The sequence below is a fragment of the Cricetulus griseus genome, chromosome 2, assembly GCF_003668045.3.
Source record: "Cricetulus griseus strain 17A/GY chromosome 2, alternate assembly CriGri-PICRH-1.0, whole genome shotgun sequence".
Lineage (NCBI taxonomy): Eukaryota > Metazoa > Chordata > Mammalia > Rodentia > Cricetidae > Cricetulus > Cricetulus griseus.
In genome coordinates, this window is record NC_048595.1 from 256,278,664 (window position 1) to 256,302,102 (window position 23,439).

General features: G+C 41.2%; 1 protein-coding gene across 1 annotated transcript in view; it reads right to left on the bottom strand.

The window, feature by feature from the left end:
• Positions 1-23,222, bottom strand: part of LOC118237743 — a 39,829-nt gene extending 16,607 nt beyond the window's left edge. The window contains exon 1 of the mRNA XM_035438757.1: positions 23,105-23,222. Coding sequence (XP_035294648.1) covers positions 23,105-23,222 — 118 coding nt within the window. The remainder of the gene's footprint in view (positions 1-23,104) is intronic.
• Positions 23,223-23,439: the final 217 nt, after the last annotated feature.

Genomic DNA, 23,439 nt, shown 5'->3' on the forward strand with positions numbered 1-23,439 from the left:
TAAAAGCAATATACAGCAAGCCAACAGCCAACCCAAATTAAATGGTGAGAAATTCAATGCAATTCCTCTAAAATCAGGTACAAGACAAGGCTGTCCACTCTCTCCATATCTCTTCAATATTGTCCTTGAAGTTCTAACTAGAGCAATAAGACAACAAAAGGAAATCAAGGGAATACAAATCGGAAAGGAAGAAGTCAAACTCTCACTATTTGCAGATGATATGATAGTCTACATAAGTGACCCGAAAAACTCAACCAGGGAACTCCTACAGCTGATAAACACCTTCAGCAAAGTGGCAGGATACAAGATTAACTCAAAAAATCTGTAGCCCTACTATATATGGATGACACATTGGTGGAGAAAGAAATCAGAGAAGCATCACCCTTTACAATTGCCACAAACAACATAAAATACCTTGGAGTAACACTAACCAAAAAAGTGAAAGACCTGTACCGTAAGAATTTTGAGTCTCTAAAGAAAGAAATTAAAGAAGATACCAGAAAATGGAAAGATCTCCCATGCTCTTGGATAGGTAGGATCAACATAGTAAAGATGGCAATCTTGCCAAAAGCAATCTACAGATTCAATGCAATCCCCATCAAAATCCCAACACAATTTTTCAGAGACCTTGAAAGAACAATTCTCAACTTTATATGGAGAAACAAAAGACCCAGGATAGCCAAATCATCCCTATACAATAAGGGAACTTCTGGAGCCATCACCATCCCTGACTTCAAGCTCTATTACAGAGCTATAGTCCTGAAATCAGCATGGTCTTGGCACAAAAATAGACTGGTAGACCAATGGAATAGAACTGAAAACCCTGATATTACCCCACACACCTATGAACACCTGATTTTTGACAAACAATCCAAATTTATACGATGGAACAAAGAGAACATCTTCAACAAATGGTGCTGGCATAAGTGGTTGCAGACATGTAGAAGACTGCAGTTAGACCCAAGCCTATCGCCTTGCACAAAACTTAAGTCAAAATGAATCAAAGATCTCAACATAAATCCAGCTACACTGAACCTATTAGAAGACAAAGTGGGAAATACCCTTGAATTAATCGGTACAGGAGACCGCTTCCTGAACATTACACTAGTAGCACAGACACTGAGGTCAACAATTGATAAATGGGACCTCCTGAAACTGAGAAGCTTCTGTAAGACAAAGGAGACAGTCAGCAAGACAAAACGGCAGCCCACAGACTGGGAAAAGATATTCACCAACCCCACATCTGACAGAGGGCTGATCTCCAAAATATACAAAGAACTCAAGAAGCTAGTCCCCCAAACACCAAACAACCCAATTAAAAAGTGGGGTACAGAACTAAATAGACAATTCTCAATAGAAGAATCTAAAATGGCTGAAAGACACAAGAAAAAGTGTTCAACATCCTTAGTCATCAGGGAAATGCCAATCAAAACAACTTTGAGATACCATCTTACTCCTGTCAGAATGGCTAAACTGAAAAATACCGATGACAGTTTATGTTGGAGAGGATGCGGAGAAAGAGGAACACTCCTCCACTGCTGGTGGGAGTGCCAACTTGTACAGCCACTGTGGAAGTCAGTATGGCGACTCCACAAGAAAATGGGAATGAGTCTTCCACAAGATCCAGCAATTCCACTCCTAGGCATATACCCAAAAGAAGCACATTCATATAACAAGGACATCTGTTCAACCATGTTCATAGCAGCACTATTTGTAATGGCCAGAAACTGGAAGCAGCCTAGATGCCCCTTAACCAAAGAATGGATAGAGAAATTGTGGCACATTTACACAATGGAGTACTACTCAGCAGAAAAAAACAATGGAATCTTGAAATTTGCAGAAAAATGGATGGAACTCGAAGAAACCATTTTGAGCGAGGTAACCCAATTACAAAAAGACAAACATGATATGTACTCACTCATATGTGGACCTGCTTTATGATACATAGTAGTGACCATGCTTTATCAGAGCTGTTTTTAGTGATGTTGCTCAGAAAGGTTTCCTCCCAGATGATGACTGAAAAACTAATTTAAAAAAAAAATGGTACCAAGTACCACAAGAGTAACAGAACTGTGCTGTTTTCTGGGATTCTGTTTTTTACTTTGCTGTTGTTGTTGTTGTTTGTTTTATTTGTTTTTTGTTTTTTTTAACATGGAGTGTGCTGGATGTCTCTACAATTTTGTTCAAAGGACTGCAGAACCTGGAAAAGCTGTTGCTGTTATTGATGCATAACATATTGCCATTATTGCTCTTTTTATATAAATATATATATATGCTAATTGAAACTCAAATATGTGATGAATCCAAGGTGTTTCAGTGAGTGCTCACCTGTGCATGCAAATTTGATTTCATCTTTAGTAAGTAGTAAAGTTATATGCTTGCCAAAAAAAAAAATAAGTGACACATTGGAAGACAAATGTCACACAATTTCAATTTTATGTGTAACCTAGAAATGATGAACTTATGGGAACAGAGAGCAGAATTGTGGCTATTAGGCTTCAATGTGGGTCTTTTAACAATGGGGAAACGATTGGTTTAAGGATATAAAACTGCAGTCAGACAAGAGGCATGGACTCTGTGAAGTCTTGACAGCTACTGAGAGCAAAATAAATATGGTTGATAACGCCGGGTGTTGGTGGCGCATGCCTTTAATCCCAGCACTCGGTGGCCAGCCTGATCTCCAGAGCGAGTGCCAGGATAGGCTCCCAAGCTACACAGAGAAACCCTGTCTCGAAAAAAAATATATATAATATATATATATATATATATATGATAATATGGTTGATAACAATATGCTATATTTTAAAAGTTGTGAGATAGTATACTTTAAGTGTTCTCAAAACAAAAATGATGAATATGTGTGCTATAACATGTTAATTGGTTTAATTTAGCCATGCCATTGTGAACATACTGTATTCTGTATCATAGTTGTGCATGACTTTATTTATGAACTAAATAAATGAATGGAAAAAAACTTAACAGTGTAAAGTATTCAAAATTAACAATCATAAAGTTGAAATATAAGAAGATACAACAATCTGCTTATGTTACATCCTAACTATGTCTATTTTAACTAAATCCTAAAGCCATCTGAAAGAGGTATCCAACACCTCCTTCCAATCTCAACCATAAACAATAGGAAGCTATCCCTAACTAGGTATATACACTATCCTAAGTGACAACAATGGGGGAAAGGGAACGTAGCATCCTCCAAGTTACTTCCTGCTGAAATGGGATGGCGATAGCCTTGTGGGGTCCTGTAGGAAGAAAATGTTAGTATAGTGAAAGTCTGGAATGGGTTGTATCCAGTCCAAGTTAGATGGGATTTGCTTGATTGAAGATCTTGCTTGAAATCCTCAATTTGATTGAAGTCAGTACCTGAAGCTCTGGCCAGAGTGTCAGTTGAAACGGGGCAAGTTGGATCCAGTACAGTCTAGGAGATGTGGCCCATTTTCTTTCCTGGGCGTCCAGGGATTGCTGTCAGGCAGGTCTTCATTGGCTGTGTGGGACTCAAACATAAATGTTAGCGGAGAAATGTTTGCCTGTGCAAGTATGCATACTAGAAAAGACAACCATGGGAGCATAACAATTATGAGAGGGTGTACACCTTGAAAGAAAGAGCCAAGAAAAGATGAAGACAGTCCCCAAATTCTTCTCTTATTCTGTATTACATCAATTGGCTTCTTGATACAATACAGAAACTCTAAAGTTTAGTGAAACAACGTGCTTGGATTTTAGAGGAGGAAAGCCAAAAACACCTCTAAATCCAGCATTGGTTTAATTGAATAGGGACTAGGAAATAAAGAGAAAGAGAGTTCTTTGAGAGAGAGCTGTAAAGTTTACCGCCCTGTGAGCGTCCATCACTCTTAAACCTTCCCTTGCAGGTGTGATCAGGCACACCTGTAACCAGCCCCTAGCAGGCGTGGCTACAGCATCCCCTACAGTAAACTGCAAGCCCTTCCTCCCTGAAGTTGTTCCTTAACAAGAATTTTCCCCAGCAACCAGTCAGATAACAAGTACAGTTGGAAAATTATTCGGTGAAGGAAATTAACATGAAGTTTCATAATGCAAATAAAATTGTTTCAGTATATCGAATACATATATTAGCCTGCATTTATTAATAAATTAAATCCTTGCTTTAAAATTTTTCATTAGCAAAAGTTAAGTAATTTTAAACATTTTTTAGTTTGGTTTAGTTTTGGAATACTTTGAAAATTTTTCACATATATTTCATATCATTATTTAGTATTATTCCCCTTTGGATTCCTATGCATTTGCTAGGCTAGGATAACCAACGTTTCCTCTTATTACAATAACTATGAGAGAAAAAGAGGGAGATGATTAAAAATTGATTTCACATAATAAAGTTTATATTAAAATTGTGTTTTAAAAAACTGTGTTTATTCCATGGCAAATACTTAAGAACTTAACACAAGTAGGATACTCTAAAGCATAAATATTATTAAAACAATGTCCCTGATTTCACATAATTTCAGTTTTGTGAGCAAAACATATAATCATGTAACCAATGAGACCAACTTGTGCTAAATGCTACTCTGAAAGAGAAGTAAGCACAAGGATAAAGATAGAGACACTTGCTTTATGAGAAAGTTGAGTAAGGGAGGAGGCGGGAAGGGATTCTCTGAGGACTCCATCTGGTGTTGGTGGTAGAATTTTACCTGGTGTAAAAGTGAGGAGTCAAGACCAGATAGACACTCAAGGCAGAAGTTACCAAGTCTTGACAAAGATAGGCATGCATGTGGCATGTGGGCACTATGTAGGTGGAGCTAGTAAAGAAGTTTACTTAGTAACTGTATTTCCCAGAGTTTGGCCATTCAAAAACAAATGGTACTACTATTTATTTAACATGATTTTAAATGACTTTAAAACATAAATGCCTAGTTTAGTTTCATATTAAGCAGCAATATCCATGAAATAACACATCTGAAGTGCTAATTGCATGGTTCTAATATCCACTAAACAAAAATAAGTAGTATAATTGTGCAAACACTTGCACTAGCACCACTTACAGTTGTCTCTCATTCCCCCAGGGGCCAGCACTCTGATAGCTGGGAAGCAGTGCTTGGCAGCTTTTGTGAACTGTGGAGGAAGGCAGGGAAAGGCATCCTCCTATAAGCACATTCTCCAACAGCACACTGAATTTGTACCAGAAGCAAGCAGATAATGATGCAAATGCTAACATTAGTGATCAGAGAGAAAGTTCACTCAATAAGCTGAGAAGAAAGAGGGATCACGTGATTGCACCAAAGGCAAAGCTACTTGGTCTGCTATAGGAATCTCATAGGAAAAACAAACTGATAGGTAACTTTAGGTTAGGAAAATTGGAGTTTGTTTGTTTGTTGTTTTGTTTTTGATGGACACCAGAGCAAGGCTATCAGGATAACTACTAGCCACAATTAGTTATTTAAATTTATATTTCCATTAACTCAAGTTAAGTAAACTTGGGTTTCAATTCAGCAGTTACAGGAACCAAATCCCAAGTACTCAAAAGTCACATGACTAGTGGTTATTGCATGGAACAGAGAAAATACAGGGCATGTTCATTGCTGCAGAAAATTCCTTCTTTCCTATCTGGTTTTGGATATAGTTGCAAACAAAAAATATATAATATGGTGTCCATTTAAAATATATACAGATGGCATAATAATTACCACTGTTAAACTAATTAACATATCCAGCACCTCTAATTGCCATGAGTCTAGGTTTGGGGAGTGTTTAAGAGCTCTGCTCTCTTTTCAAATCTGGAGTAATATAGTATTTGTATAATATAGTAATATGGCTACCATGCTATACATTAGATATCGTTTAAGCATTGTTCCTTTGAGTAACATCTCCTCGTGGAATAGTATTATATTAGAAAAGTAGGTTGTGAGGACCATGCATTACCAAGCTATAGCATTCTAAGGGGAGATCCTCCAAATGAAACCGGACTCAGAACATTTTACTCATCCCACCAACTAGAAGATGGCGGCCTAATCAAAAGAGAATCAGGATTTTCCATAACCAGGAAAAGACTGCAGTCCTGTAGGAGCATTTGGTGGTCATATTGAGCTTGCTTGATGATGGCAAGATGTAAAACACTTCATAATGAGAGAAATCCCAAACTCTTCATGCTGTCACTGAAATTCCCTGGAGTAGCTTCTTCCAAATGAAAAAAAGAAGAAGAAGAAGAAGAAGAAGAAGAAGAAGAAGAAGAAGAAGAAGAAGAAGAAGAAGAAGAAGAAGAAGAAGAAGAAGAAGTAGAAAAAAACAGAAGAAAGGCTCTTAAGTTAGAAGGTTCTAAGTTCTACTGAAGGTTATGCCTGTAGAACTGCAGGTTTCTACTAAAAGCCACCTATATCCCCAACCAGGCTGCCTCCCAGCACAGGAAGTCCCCACTGCTCATCACAATTTAAGATTTCTCCCCTGGACACACTCATCTTCTGACTGTTCCTCGCAGCTTCCAGGATGTACTTTGATATGGTTCCTGTTTCTATTTATAGTGACCATGTGTTCACTTCTGAGCCTGACCCTTCCTGTCAGTGAAATAGAATAGTAATATCTGTAGAAAGGTCTGAATGGAAAGACCTGGATGCACATGGAATACTTAGTAGAAACAGAAAACTCTGATTAATATCTGTAACATCTGTCAAAGGACTGTCCCTATCTCTTGGTTTTTACAAGGCTTACAGAGCTGAATGAAGTTTAGTGTCCTCATTGGTGAAGCCTCAATCAACCCAAGACCACCATATCCCTGTGAGGAATGCCAGAATAGTTAAATTCTTACAAAACACAAGGTATGACTCTAAAATTGAAGGGACTTGAATGGAAACTAAATTGCACCCAAGGTCTGCAATTAGTGAGAATAATAGCTGCTTCCAAAAACCTCCAGACAAATGTTTGTATATGTACATGTTCAAGGAGGTGTGCACATGCTCATGTGTGGGCATGCATGTAGAAGCCAGATGACAACCTTGGGTATTGTGCCTCAGGTACTATCCACCCTGTTTTTGTGAAGCAGGGTCTTTCAATGGCCTGGAGCTCAGTTGAGTAGGGTATGCTGGCTGGCCACTAAATCCCAGCCATCAGTCTGTCTTACCAGTGCTAGGATTGCAAGTGTACACTACAGATACAGCCCACAGATGATACAGTCTAGGGTTCATTTTCTCTGCCAGCTAAAGACAAAAAGAAAAAGAAAAAAAAGAAAACAGGAAAAAAGCTGAAGTGTAACAGGTAGCAGCAGAGAAATCGCAAGCACCACAGGCAGAATCTGCATTTGAAGAAATTACTGGGAGGTAGGGGTGAGTAAACTCTACAGACACACAGAGAAAAAGAGCAAAGCATAGGGGTGCCGGGAGACTTACAAAGTGAAAATCCAGTCTCTTTTGGGGGCCTGGGGTTTTTAAACCCTTCCAAGAATCAACCTCCCCTACTTTAGGGTTTGCAGTTTGAAGAGTCGATAATTGATTGGTCTGCAACTGTTGTGTGACATGTCCTGATTCAGCCTGGAACTTGTCCAGCCAGTCCATCAGCAGAGGCTCAGGTGGTGGGAGACAAACATTCCCAGGTTTTTGTCTCAAGTCTGGAGGGTGAGGAAGAAGCCAGCCATCTTGGAAATTCGCCATCTTTATTACCAAGCCATGGCCTCTCTCCCTGTCTGTTTACCAGGGAATCTGTCTAACTCCTGGTCTCTCAGCACCATGCCTGGTTTTTTTTATTTTACATGTGTCCTGGAAGTTAAACTTAGCATCTTACCAAAGGAGCCAAGTGCCCAGCCATGCAAGTCGTCTCCAGATTCACGTGCATGCCAGCACTTAGGTCATTCTTAACTAAAGAACTTCTGGGCTTGTGTAGAAGTGTTCGCTTGAGCTTTGAATGTTTTGAGATGATCTCTCTAAGCACACACTGAATCGTTTCACAGAACCGAAAAGGGGGTGTATATATGTCTGACACTGCTACTTTAAGATGCTCCTCAGATGATGGCAAGATCCAGGAGGCATGTCCCTCAGTTTACTACAGACAAAGCCAACAGCATGAAGAGCCATGGGAATTCCACATGATAACAGGGACCCAGACAACTTCACGACTCCCCACTGCTTAATCACTGTATCAGAAAAAACAAAAAACAAAAAACAAAAAAAAAAACAAAAACTCAGATAAGAAAACCGGGCAAGATGCCATCTGCTTTGTAAGGGAAGCCAGAGACCCTCCTCCACTTCAGTCTCCCTTGGCACCTTCCTTGGCATTTCCCCAAGGAAGCAAAGTTGAGGAAGAAGGAAGGGGAGGAAGGAGAAAGAACCACAGGATACATAGGGCCTGTTAGTTTCCTCGGCAGCATCAGCCTGCCTCTGCAGCCAAAGCAGTTATGTCATCACCTGTCACCAGGCACCTTTCTGCTGTCAGCTATACCACACGTACACCTCATAAAAGTGCCTGGCAGGCACAGCTCACTCTCGTCTCTTGTCCCTTGTCTCCTCTCTGCCTCCTCTTTCCTCTCTTTGCCTCTTCTTTCCTCTCTTGCCTTTCTTCTTGTTGTCTGTCTGTCTACCTGCCTCTCTCATGTCCCCACGCCAGCACAGCCTTTCACTCTTCTGTTCTGCCAATAAACCTCCTCCACTAGCTCTGTTGCACATGGTGTTTGCTTATGGGCATACCTTGTTAGGGCCCACTGAAAGGTATCCACTTCACCTTTCTGTTTTTATTTATCATCACAGGGCCATGCTTGGGTGTTTAGTTCTTATGAAGATTTCCAATGAGAGTGGTGGAAAGAGACCGAGTTCTTGTATATGCCATTTACTCGGAGTGTTTGAAACTGAAAAAAGACAGAAAAACTACAAAGAAATTCTGCTAGACATCGGAAATGGGTACCTCTTTGGATATTATCACACTGGACTTTTGAGAAGCATTTTAACTACTACCCAAGGGCAGGGATAATTGAGATAAGAGTTAACAATAATACCCTCTGTTTTCCCGATACTGGTTTAGAACTTAACTCTTTATAAGATAACAATTTTTTAAATCCAGTTGCATACAAGTAAGGATTATTAATGTTAAGCAACAGGAATTATATCTGAAGCAAGGAGGGAGGTGGTATCTATTCATTAAACCTAAAACAAAGACCTTAGGAAGGACTTCACACCTCTCTCTCACTGTGTGCTGGACTGGCTGGATTAACTGGAGTCCTTCTTCTGCTTTGCCCCATGCTCCATACAGGGCAGCTACGTGGTGAGCACGATACCTGGGCATCAATCTACTTTAAATATCTCACTCCTGCCTATCACTTTCTTCACAAATACTCACACAAAATGGACTTTCTTCCCAGTGGGATTTTACCAGAATCTAAGGGTGTGATCATCTTACCAAGTCACCATGCTACACTATCAAGCCTGATTAGAAACAGAGGTAAGCCAAAGACAAATAGCTTACCTAAATGACTGAGGAGGGCCCTCTTGGTTAGGACAGTCTCATTAAGTATGGAGGAAGCTAATGTTCCTAAATGGGTCTCATGTGGACAGGGAGGTTGTAATTGCTAATGTGTCACCATTTTAAAAGTAATTAGGGTATTTTTTTTTTTAGAATAAAAAGCAAAATCCTTTAAAATGTTCTTTTCTTGTCACCCTGAACTGAATAAATATCTGTTAAGTGACAAGATAAAGGAGATAATAAGATGTTGGCTTACTGATCATTATGGAAATCAGTTTTGGTTTGGGAGTGTTCTTTGCAGTTTTGTTATTGTGGGCAAATTCAGTGAAGGGAGAGTAAGGAGGGGACATAAAATAAAAAGTCATTTCTCTTGTCTCAATAATTTAAGTGTTTCATCTTATTCCATAAGACACACACACACACACACACACACACACAGAGAGAGAGAGAGAGAGAGACAGAGACAGAGACAGAGACAGAGACAGAGACAGAGAGACAGAGGGAGACAGAGAGGGACAGAGAGGGACAGCATTTTCTCCTCACATACAGACACAATACTTGCTTTAGACTGTTCATAAAGAACCAAGTAGAAGAATAAAGCCATTTTCAGGACTATGTAACTATTACTGTCACCTTGAGTTCCCTCAACAATCAAGGCTGGAGCAGAGGCTCCCTTAGTAGAACATTTGCTAAGTATGCACAGCACCCTGGATTGAATCCCCAGCACCCTGTGATCCCAGCACCAGGAGGTGGAGAAAGGATGATTAGAAGGGCATCCTTAGATACACTAGACCCCATTTCAAAGAAAAAGGATGGATTAAGGTAAAAGTGTCCCACTAAAAAGGCTTTGTGTTTCTTGGTACACAGTTGAGAATTACAGGATGAACTAAAGGATAGTTAGTGACCTCTGTCCTTTGAGAGAAATGTATCTGGAAGAACCAAAAGGACAACAGGGGAAGGGGACAATGAAAATGATTTGCTCTTTTGCTCTCTTAACTTAAACAATCTGTATCCTCAACACAACATTGGAGTAGGCCTGTGTCCAGAACTGTGCACTCTCATCTATGAGCCCAAATGCTACTGGTCCACTGTTACCTGCCATACCCACAGGGAGCCCTGTGAGGATTAAGTAAGCTGGAAGTGTTCTGTTCACTTGGTGGCAGCTATGGATGTGGCTGCTATTTTCTAATACACTGCTGTAGAAGTCTTCTCCAAGAAAACCAAACTGGAAGAGAAGAGCTTCAGAACAGAGGCAAGCGGCACAGTGTGAGGGTTCAATCTTCCCAGTAAATATGGGAACACATAGCTCAGGTAAATCCCTGCTAAGCATGATATAGAGAGGATGTCAATGTTAAGCCTATAGCTTAACAGTCGTATCACTCCCAGTAACAACTTCCATTAACATGGACCAAACTATGTAGCTGAGTCAACCTAAAAGTGACATGAATATTGACTCAATAGACTTCTTTGTCTCCAATTAGCAATAACCAGACTCCTGGCTGTATACTGCATTCTGGCTCTTAGGATGGAACATTAAGATATAGTCCCAATTTCTGTAACTGAATGCATATTTTTAAAATACAGGATGGAAGCCTCAGGTTACATCACCAAAGAGAGGGCAAACAGGTTATAAGAGCCCAAGGACCAGGACAACTACTGTAGGAGAGTTTCTTCTAGACCGGACAGGAATGTTTGTCTCATGAACTCTCAACAATATGACTGCCTGCACAAAACTTGCAGAGGCCACACTGATCAGCATTCAAACATGAATGGAGGAGAATTTCACATGGCCCCACACCCACATGAAGAACTATAGGCAAGTTGATAGCTACTGTTCTGTGTTTTGGTTTTGTTTGTTTACTTGTGTATGGAGACAAGTCAACAATCCTAAGTGATCAATACTAAACACATGTGCATAAGCATGGCATTGATGGGGGAAGTGCTTCTGTGTATGTGTTTGTCTTACTGGATGATAAATAAAATACTGTTTGGCCAATGAAGCAGCAAGTTAGGCAGGACTAGGAGTCGAGAAGGATTCTGGGAAATGTAGTAGAGAAGTGGTGATCCAGACAAGAAGTGACATAGCAGGGAGACTCATATTTAAGGAAGGACAACCAGGAAGTACCCCCTTTTCCTCGTCGCATCCTCCAGCGGCGCCATATGATCCACCAGCAAGAGAGGGTGCCAGCGTAAGGCATCCTCTATAAGATAAGTCTTATAAAATATATAGGTTTATGATAATTAAGACCGAGCTAACAGATGAGAATCCTAGTCATTGTCCAAGCAGCATTTGTACCTAATAGAAGTCTCTGTATTATTTTATTCTTCCATGCGGCCGGCAGAACTCGGGGCGACTGGTGGAAACCATTCATGTGGCAGTAGGGCTCGGGCAGCTTTTGGCAGAAAGATTTATCATAACACAGCATTAACTGAACTCAATGGATTATATATTTAATATCTCTATCTTTATAAAGAAATAAAGAGACATTAGACATATAGACATATATAGATATAAAACAAAAATAAATGTAAAAGAAGAGGGGTGCTTGAGAGGACACAGGAGGAAAAGGAGGGTGCCCTGGCCCTTGGGGCTCTGGGAATTCGTGGGTCTGAGGTGGGCTAAGCCTGAAAATAAATGGGCCAGAAAGAAAAGCGAGACCAAGCAGTTTTTTCCTTGTCAAAGTCTGCTTTATTAAATGCAAACAAGGAGTTTTTAAAGGGAAAGGAGGAAGTAGAGAAAGAGGAAGTGGGGGAGGAGTGGGTGTTAATTGCTCTCAGGCCAGGGCATGTGTCTGGAACTTTCCTGTGATTATCTCAAATACTAACCTAAGGGGTGGGGTGCTTGACTAATTGGCGGTTTAGCATGGAGGTCGCCAGGCCTCTTGTAAAGGAGGACTTTTTTATATCTAACTAGGGCTGGCTCCTGACAGGAGGGGAGAAGGATGGAACTGATACAATGCATTATATTCATGTATGAAATCCTCAAATTCAAAGAATACTGCAAGTAGTAAATAAATAATAAATATGTTTAAAGAATATTATGGATAAATAAGAAATACAATGGTTCACAGATATTTTTAAGGACTTAATAATTCTCCCACAAGAAAGGCAAAGTCTTAATTGAAGATATGATTTTTGAAAACTCCACAAGGAAAGACACTAAAGACCCAGGTATAGTAATGCACAACTATAATCCAGCACACAGAAGATTGAGGTGGGCGGGTAGTAGGTCTGAGGCCAACCTGGGATACATAGTAAGATCCCTTGAAAGACAAAGATGAGGATGAGAAAGACACCAACAATTCATCACAAAACATTGCTTTTTAAAAATTTGAAATCCAACCCCAGTGGTATATACCTGAAATCCCAGCACTTGGGAAGCAAAGGCAGGAAAACCACAAGAAAGTACAAGGTCATCCTCAGCTATACCCTAAGTTGGAAGCTAGTCTGGACTCCACAGGACCATCCCAAAACAGCAACAAAATTTAGAGAATTTAAATTTAGTCGGTAGCTTTTACAGATTACCAAGTATAGTGGACCCTCATATTTTAATCAGCATTAGACAATGTTAATAAGAATGTCAGAATTAAGGGAGGAAATTTAATTAAGTGATTTGTACATTACACTGCTAGAATGCATTTTGATGGGGTCATTTCCTCTGCTTAGAAATAATCTCAGCAATGAAGTATCAGTCATGTTTTACCTAATACTCAAAACTCATCACTGGAGATATCTAGTGAGAAGTCTGAAGAGGAGAGGACTTTGTTTGCTTTGTTGTTTTAATTTTACTTGTTTCTGAAGAGACTTTTAATAAGGGCCTGGGGGTGTGGTTTAATAGTGTGGTGCACGATCAGTATATACAGTATGCAATTTTAAACTTAACGATACAACTTTATACAGCTCATACTATTGGTAAAGCATTTTGACACTGAGACTATTTGGCTATATAAAATTTTTCTCAGTATTATTGCATTAGAGCTGTGATGGGACAGTCATAGACAACTAACTGTAAAAGGAAAAAGGCCAAGCGGTGTGACAGTAAGTCTTTCCAAGCTGCCTGAGTCCTGCTGCCACATGGGCGCTTTCCAATAGGCTGCTCGAGTTCTGCCCGATGCTAGGTTAAGGTCCCAAGTAACATACAGACCTCCAAAGCCACAGAGAAACACTATCTCGAAAAACCAAAAAAAAAAAAAAAAAAGAACAAACTCCAAGTAACATACAGAGATTTATATATTTACATTAGGTACAAATGCTGCTTAGCCAATGACTAGGATTTCTCATTTGTTAGCTCAATCTTAATTATCATAAATCTATATATTTTATAAGACTTAACTTATCGGATGCCAGCAGCAAGCGTCCTGTCTTCCCGGGCTCACATGTTGACTCTGTGCTTTCTCCTACCTTTCCCAGAATCCTCCTTGATTCCTAGTCCCTCCTATCTTGTTTTCCTATTGGCCAACAGCATTTTATTTATCGACCAATAAAACAATCATATACACAGAAGGACTTCCCCCATCAAAGGGGTAGAATTAACAAAATCCAACAAATCGAGAACATTTTTAAGTCACTAAACCATAAAGTAAATAATTTTTCCCATTTTGACATGCCCCATGTCAGTCTCTTGATTCAGGAGAAAGTCTTAAATATGACCTACATCTCTAAGTCAAGACAGGTATGTTTAGAGTTGGCCTGGCTACAAATGTTGTCTGCACAAACTCTAATAAATCTGGTGTCTGCTAATTTTCAAGGAAAGAATACATTTTGAAATGCTAGGAATATTTGTAATTGCAAAGCAGTGTTCTGTCCCAGTAAGATTGCAAATTAAATATCTTTTATATTGTTCTACATGAAAGGAAACTCACCCTGAATCTGTCATGATGTTCTATCCACCCACGTCCATTTTATGCCACCATTTCAAGACTTGTCAACCACAGTGGTGAATTCTGCAAACTTTTAGAATTGAACTTGTTTTTAAATGCAACGTTATATATGAAAAGGCTTTAAACATTTTGAAACTATCACAGTCACCACAGAAGAAAAGTTAAGAGGAAAGACTAGAAAAGAAGATGCAAACTGCCTAGACACTAACCCATGATGTGCTCTTGGGTCATGTCAATTCTCTGGTGTTCATTCCTTTAGCTGTTAATAGCTATTCGGTGCAAAGACAAATATACATATGAGTGTACACATTAGAATTTGTACACACACGTATGCCATATACAGCTGCTAGATAAACCATAACATTAAAAATTGATTTTTACCGGGCTGCCAAGCAAGAAGAAAGATATTCTCTAGGTATAAGAAACAAGAATAACTTTCAAATGAAAGCAACCACAATGCTAAATGCTCTTGAGGCATGTCAGGAGACAACACACCAGAGAAAGGTTTGTGCTGACACTGCATATTTTGCACCTGTGTGCCACTGGAACTTAGCTCTCTACACAAAAGAAAGGAGGCAGAAGCAGCTTCCAGTCCATGACACAGAGTAGAAACTTCTCCCAGACCCAAGACCCCATCTCCAGCCTTGCAGCATTGAGAGATGAGTGGGGAAAGAATCTCCATTGCCTTCATCCAGTTATTCCACACCTGGGACTTGGTTAAGCTTCTCACAATCTGAATAAAGCTGGAACCAAGATAGAAATTAGTAAGAAGCATAAGCATGGGCCAAACACATACATATTCCAATATTTTTCAACCACATCCACCGAAAGGTCCTGAAACACCCCAGTACTAATGAACACACCTGCATTTGGTCTTGCTTTCTACACACCATTTTTCCAATAAAAGAACCAGGATTCCTTTAAGAACTGGCCACTTCTAAGGCAAGAACAATAAAAATGTAAGATTCTCATGGAGCATCCTATAGTAACAGAAGGTAGGGAAAGACTTCAAATACAAAAGGATAGCAGCATGCCTATCGTGCACAGGAAACTACCTGAAGGACTTCCCTATAGATAAATCCAGAATGAATGGATCAGGGTACAAACAATGTAGCATTGGTTCACAGTCCAAAATATGGAATACTTTTACAAAAGTCTACACTCATTTAAGTTTATGAAATAAACAAATCAATGAAGGGAAGAGGTGAGTCTTCCCTAAAAAAGACTTCTAGATGGTAAGTTCCAGCAGGTAAGGCTTAATCATAAAGCCTGCTGTTCATGGTGGAGTGCACTTAGTGACTGCATGCAAAAGACAAGGATGGAAAGGAAACACAGGATCTTTGTGATGGAAATATAAGGCACATGACTGATGTTGGCATCAACAATGGTAGCCATCTGATGCATGTGCCCTGGGCATGTTGTGAAGAGCAATTCTTTTTAAAAAAAAAAATTAGAAACAAGAATGTTTTACATGCCAACCCCAGTTCCCTCTCCCTCATCTCCTCCCCTACCACCCCTCCCCCAACTAACACCCTACTATCCAAAACCATTTCTGCTCCTCAAGAGGGTGAGGCCTTCCATAGGGGATCATCAGAGTCTATTATATCCTTTGTGATAGGGCCTAGGCCTATCCCCGTGTGTCTTGGCTCAGGGAGTATCCCTCTATGTGGACTGGGCATAAGGAGTAATTCTTAAAAATAATCTTATAAGTTCAATTTAATCATGAAGAAAACATCTGACAGATGGCTCAAGATGCCTCAGTGGGTAGGAAGGCTTAATGAACAGGCATGAGGACCTCAGTTCAGATCACAGCATCCATGTAAAAAGTCAGGCATGACCATGCATGCCTGTAACTCCAACACTGTGAGGGACAGAGACAGGAGGGTCACTGGGGCTGGATGACTGTCAGGTTGGCTCCAAGTTCAGGGGGAGGCACTGTATTCAAGGGAGTGATGTGGAAAATGATAGACCATGAAATTTAACATCCTTGTCTGGTGTGTAAGTGCATATACCTGTGTGTGCCTGCACATATGTGCCCGAGTACACACACACACACACACACACACACACACACACACACACACACACACACACACACAGGGACTCACTCATGAACACACAGACCTGCACCAGTACATCTACCACACATACACACCTACCACTCATGTGTATACATACAAACACCACTCAAATAAATCCATAACATTGATCAGACAAATTGAGAATATCCTATAAAATAACCGACTAAAATACATCAAAATTTTCAGAAAATGAGAAACTAATTAAAAATTGTCGCAGACTAGAAAGACACAAAAAGAGATATATGCTGTGGTATGTGGGAAAGCAAACAGCATGTAGGCACCTCAAAATCCAATATTCAAAACCCCTCCATGGGAAACAATTCTATTTCTGTAGAGCAAAATTCTAAAATGGATGAGAAAACGTCCCTCAGAAGAGAATTAAACAGGGGAAGTGGGGACTTTTTTACACAGAGAGAGTTTAGGTAGTAAAGTTTTGTAAAAAGAGAATTTGAAAATTAACCTAACTAAAATATTCAGAGGAGTTGATCAGATGGTTCATTGGTAAAGAACACTTGCTGAGAAAGCTCAGGACCTGAGCTCAAAAACCAATACTCAGGATTAATAAAAGCTGGGCACTGGGGCACATGTCTGCAGACCCTGCACTGGAGTGGAGAGTGGATCTTACACGCTGACTGGCCATGGCTAGTCAACTAAAGCGTTGAATTTCAGATTCAATAAAGGACTTATTTCAAGAAAATAAGACAGGATACTTAGTCTTCCTCTGCCTTCTGTGTGCACATGGATAAACAAATCCATGAACATAAATGGCAATGTACCCACACAAAATACACTCACACACACACTCATACACACATGCACCAAAAATGAAATCCAGACACTAAGAAAAAGATTTTGTCTTTGTATATATCTATCTGTTTATTTATAGTGTGTGTGTGCATATGTGATACCTGTGTGTGGTAATTGAGTGTGCTTGTGCCAAAGGATACCTGTGGAAGTCCAAAGACAACTCTAGGGAATCGGATCTCCCCTTCCACTCTGTTGGCATAAGATCTCTCTTGTGCCTGATATGCTCTCAGCTGCCAGCCTTCAACTTCCCAGGAAAGTCTCCTGTCTCCATCTCCCATCCTGCTTTAAGCTAGGATTCCAGATGCGGATGACTCTAGCTCCCAAAAAAAAAAAAAAAAAAGTAAGTTCCAGGGATCAAGCTCATCAAGTTTTTGTGTCAAGTACTGTTGCAGAATATTTGCACACTGTGAAGATGTATTGCTGTGATTGGTTTAATAAAGAGATGAATGTTCAATACCTAGGCAGGAGAGATCGGTGGGATTTCAGGGGGCAGGAAAGAGAGGAAGAAGAGGAGGAATCTAGGTGGGCAGATTATGCCAGAGATGCCAGGAGATGTGGAACAAGCCAAAAATGGAGAAGAGGTTAAAAAACAAAGGCATGTGGTAGAACATAGATTAATAGAAGCAGATCAATTTAAGTTATAAGAGCTAGTTTTGGATAAGCCTAAACTAAAGGCCAAGCTTTCATAATTACTAAGTCTTCATGTCATTATCTGGGAGCTGGCCGGTAGGACAAAGAAAGACTCATCACAAAGGACTTTTACTACTGTGCCATCTTGCCAGTCCCAAAACGCTGCTAAAAGTAAACTTTAACAATAACTGTATTGAATTTTCAAGATGAAGAGCAAATGAAAAATAAAAGATCAGGCATTCAAAAAGAAATGGATTGGATAGTGCATTTCATATATTAAAACACTGCACAAAGAGATTTTTTAAATGAAAATTTAAATTTGAAAGAGGTGGAGAATAGCCTATTACCCAACTATGTCACTCCTGTCCATTTACCCAGAGAACTCCATATCCTACTACAGAAATATTTACACCACCATGTGTGTTGCTGCCCTATTCACTAAAAGCAAGGGAATGGAACCAGCCTAGCGGCCATCAACCAGTGAATGGATAATGAAAATCCATCATATGTATACATGCATGTATGTATGTATGGGATATTAGTTGATCTCAAGAAAAATAAAATCACAAGATTTGCATGAAAATGAGCGAACTTATATAATATTAAGCAAGGCCACCCAATCTTAGGAAGAAAAAAATGCATGCTCTCCCTATGAGGTTCCTGGCCTATAATATATACATGCATAAGTAAACAAATATATATTCGGGGTATAGCATGACACCTAGAAAGGAGAAGGTAAAGGTAATTTTTAAAAAGCAAATGCTAATGGGCTTACATATATCAGACACTTTGTGAAAGCCCTTTGAATGGTCTCTCAGGGTATAACACATTTTCAATACAGTGGAAGTCTCTTGATGAGCACTGCCAGTTTGGAGAGATGGCTCAGCAGTTAAAAGCACTGGCTTCTCTTCCAGAATACTCAGGCGCAATTCCCAGCACCGTAAGGAAGCTCACAAATGTCTGTCGCTCCAATTCTTGGGGACCTATGCCCAATTCTGGCCTCCACAGGCACCAGACTTGCAAGTGGTATGTAGGCAGGCATGTGTGTAAGCAAAACACCCATACACATAAAAATAAACTTCAAATTAAAAAATTGGGTGTGTCCACAGGTGATTCTATGACCTTACTGCAAGACATGATTTAGAATTCTGTTTTTCATTGAAGGGTATATTTTTCACTTTATGTAAACTGTATCAATATTGATGAATAAATGTCCTTTGTTTTTTATATTAAAAAATAAATAAATAATATGGAGGATAAACTACAAGCATCCATTGTATGTTTTGGAAGTCAGGAAAGGGAATGTAGGAGAATTGAGAAGAGGCGACACTGAAAGAAGATGAGATGGGGAAATGACCTACAATTAAAGGCATGCATCTCATGAAAAGAGAACACGAAGAAGCAACTGAAATATACAGAAATACAAACTACCACTTGTCATGTTTTGAGAGACTGAAGAATATATAAAGCTTAGAAAAAAATTTCAAATAAAGGCCAAGGCATTTTTGTAACAGCAATCACATTAACTGAGGAATTGTTTTCGGCAATAATAAGAGGAAGCAGTAGCTGATAAAGAATTCACAGTGTCAAAGCCAACTAAGTGTCTTTAGATGAAATAAAATCAGGAAAAAATGTAAAAGAATAGAAGCAACTTATATATCAATTAGCATATAAGAGTACTCGCAGGTAGCAAACAAATACTAAAGGAAGGACACAAGGGTCCATTTTATAAAGTATGTTGCAGCCCTAAAATGAAAGAGATAGGCATGGGTGAGGCATGGTCTCTGTGGGATTAAAAAGAAAAAAAGATGGAACTAAAGCATGAGGCGATATGGATGATGGGGACAAGATGGCTTGAGATATGAAGCCATTTGCATCTTTGTCTCATTTGGGGGAGGATGGAGAAGCAAATAAATCTACGTCTCAGAGGGGCTGTAAGCTGGCCAAGTGAAGCTGGTCAAGTTTGAGATCTGCTGTATAACTTTTGATTATGTAACCTTAATTAAGTTAACTCAATTTCTCTAACACTCGCCCGTAAACAGAGTAAACGTTTACCTCACCTGTTTGTAACAAAGACGTAATGAGTGAAGGGAAATAAAACTTTAAGACCTTACAAGAAAGTCATTAAAACTAGACGATAAACAGACACTGCCATTGAAACTGGATGGTTGAGGATAACCTTGAACTTCTGAGCCTCTGACCTCTGCCTCCTGAGTGTTGGGATTACATGCATCACCCATCTATTTGTGTGCAGGGAATGGAACGCAGGCTTACTTTCATGCATGCTGACCAAGCACTGCCACTGTCAATACTGCTGGACTCCTGCTTTAGCCTTGCTCTCAAAAGACAGTGGTGAGCATTTAAATTTGGCAGGAGAGAGTTTTGCAGTCATTTGACAAGCCCCTTTGCCAGCAAACATACTAACGGTCAAGAGTCTGGGTGTGGGGAGCCTGGCGCCTGGCAAAGGGGGCGCAAACCTTCCCTTGAATTAGTATTCCCTTGGCCTGAGAACAAATGCAATATTTATCTTTCAGATCCCTGAGTGTGATTGCCCCTACCCATGTAGTCTACCCTTTCACAAGCTACAGATGTCCCTTGAGGAACCATCTCGGGAGGGAAACTGAGGCCAAGGGGGTAGTGGCTCTACAGGTACAACAGGTGGGCAAAGCATGGCCTCCATGAGTCTCACTTGGGACCAGCAACAGGCAGCTAGCAAAATGAAATGAAGAGTCTCAGAAATACAAATAGACAAGTGAATTGTCAGGGATAACAGTCACCATTCTAAAGAAGCCTAGCAAGCCAGTTGTTAGAGACAGCCATGATTAGAACGTGGGGCTGGAGAGCTGGCTCAGCAGTTATGAGCACTGGCTGTTCCTTCAGAGGACCCACATTCAATTCTCAGGACCCACATGGCCGCACATAACTGTCTGCAGCTCCAATCCCAGTACCTCCTCTGGCCCCCATGATGGTAGGCACTTTACACGGTACACAGACATATCCACAGGCAAAACAGCCACACACATGCAGATAAATTGATTGTGTTTTAAAGTTTTTTTAGGAGTTGCTTCTCTCCTTCCACTAAGTGGGTTCCTGGCATCAAACATGCTTTCAGGCTTGGTGGTAAACACCTTAACCCATGAAGCTGTCTCTCCACCCCCAGGACTCTGCTTCCACACTGCAGGTCCAATGTGACCATCTGCCTCCAGCCTTGACTTCTCTACCATGATCAACAATACCCTTAAACAGTGAACCAAAATAAACACTTCCTCCCTCAAAAAAAGGATGGTTCATATAAAATAACAATTAAATTATGCTTAAAATGAAGATAGAGAAGATGTCTGTGATAAAGAATTTTTAAAGGCTTTTATGTTGCTTACAAAAATAAAAGCCATAGCTATAATTTTTAACCTATTAAAATTATTCGGTGGCTGGGGAGGGGCAACAGAGGGAGGGGATGGGGGATGAGAACGTAAGGGAATGTGATGGTTGAGTTGGGGAAGGCATGCAGTGGAAGAGCAATGACAGAGAAGTCTTAATAGAAAGAGCCATTATGGGGTTAGGAGAAACCTGGTGCAAGGGAAATTCCCAGGAATCCATAAGGATGACCCCAGCTAAGACTCCTAGCAATGATGGAGAGGATTGCTGAACTGGCCTTCCCCTGTACTCAGATTGGGGACCACCCTAATTGTCATCATAGAGTCTCTTTCCAGTAACTGATGGAAGCAGATGCAGAGATCCACAACCAACTACCAGGCCAAGCTCTGGGAGTCCAGTCAAAGAAAGGGAAGATGGATTACATGAGCGGGGGAGTCAAGATCATGATGGGAAAACTTACAGAAACAGCCAACCCAAGTTGGTGCGAGCTCACTGACTCTGAACTGACAGCTGGGAAACCTGCATAGGACCAAACTAGACCCTCTGCCCAGTAACTAATGGAAGCAGATGCATAGATCCATAGCCAAGCACTGCGTGGAGCTCTGGGAATCCAGTTGAAGAGAGGAGCAAGGCGGGGGGGGGGGGGGGGGGGGTCAAGATCGTGACAGGAAAACCCACAGAGACAGCTGACCTCATCTACTCTGGACCGACAGCTGGGGAGCCTGCATGAGACCAAACTAGGTCTTCTGCATGTGGGTGACAGTTGTGTAGCTTGGTCTGTTTGTGGGGCCCCTGGCAGTGGGATCAGGAGCTATCCGTGGAGTATGAACTGGCTCTTTGGAGCCCATTCCCTATGGTGGGATGTCTTGCTCGACCTTGATACAAGGGGGAGAGGCTTGGTCCTGCCTCAAGTTAATGTGCCAGGCTTTGTTGACTCCCCATGGGATGCCTTACCCTTTCTGGAGAGTGGATGGGGGGCCTTCTTGCCACCTGGGGCCATGGTGATGTCTAGGCCTGAGCTGCTGCCAAGGGCCATGTCTATAGTCCCACCACAGCCAGGGTCTCTGTAGGCATCCATGGCCCATGTTGCCACCAAAGGCCACAAAGATGCCCAATATCTGGGCTGCTGCCAGCAGCCATGTATGTATGTGTTCAAGAGCTCTGCTGCCTCTGGAGCCACACTGATCTGGGTGGCCTGTGCTGCCATCAGGAGCCATGGTGTCTTCCAGGCCCAGGCTGTTGCTAAGGGTCATGTCTGGGTCCATGACCCTACTGCAGCCAGGGTCTGGGTTGATGTCCATGGCTTCTGTCACCATGAAGGCCATGTGGAATCCTGATGTCAGGGCCACCACCTAGGGTTGGTGTCTGAGGGCCACAGTGCTGATCTGGGGCCATAGTGACAGCTAGACCTATGCTCCTACCAACAACCATGTCTGGGTCCTTTGGTCCTACCACAGTTGATGACTGTGTTGAAGTCTGTAGCCCATGTTGCCACCAGGAGCCAAGCCAGGGGTCTGGGCTGCAACCTGTGGCCTTGTTAGAGTTTGGGGACCATGCTGCAGCCAGGACCATAGACATCTGAGTGCTCTGTGGCACGACCCAGTGTCGTGGTGTAGTCTAGACCTAGTCTGCTGCTGGACCCATGTCTGGGTCCATGGCCCTATTGCAGCCAGGGTCCTGGTTCATGTCCATGGCTCCTGCTGCCATGAAGGCCATGTGGATTCTGGGGGTCTGAACTGACACCTGGAGCCATGTTGGTGTCTGAAGGTCACACTGCTACTGGGCCATGCAGATCCAAGTGGCCAATGCCATTGTGAAGTTCAGGCCACAGCTGCAGCTAAGGGCTATGTCTGGGTCGATGGTGCTGCTTCAGCCAGGGTCTGTGTTGATGTCTGAGGTTCCTGTTACCATGTGGATGCCTGAGATCTGGGGCCATGTTTGTGTCTAAGGGCCACACTGCTATTAGGACCATGCCAATCTGAGGGGCCTGTACTGCCACCTCAGCAATGGTGACATCTGGGTCCATAGTCCTATCACAGCCAGGATCTGAGTTGAGGTCTGAGGCCTGTGTTGTCACCAAAGGTTACATGGAAGTCTGGGGTCAGGGCCATAACATGTGGTCTTGTGGGTGTCTGTCTTGGAATATTATTTTAACTAGGCAAAGATGTGTGTTACATTTGTTTATGCTGTGGAATATTACTTTAACTGTGTAAAGATGTGTTACTTTTCTTTATGCTGCGTTT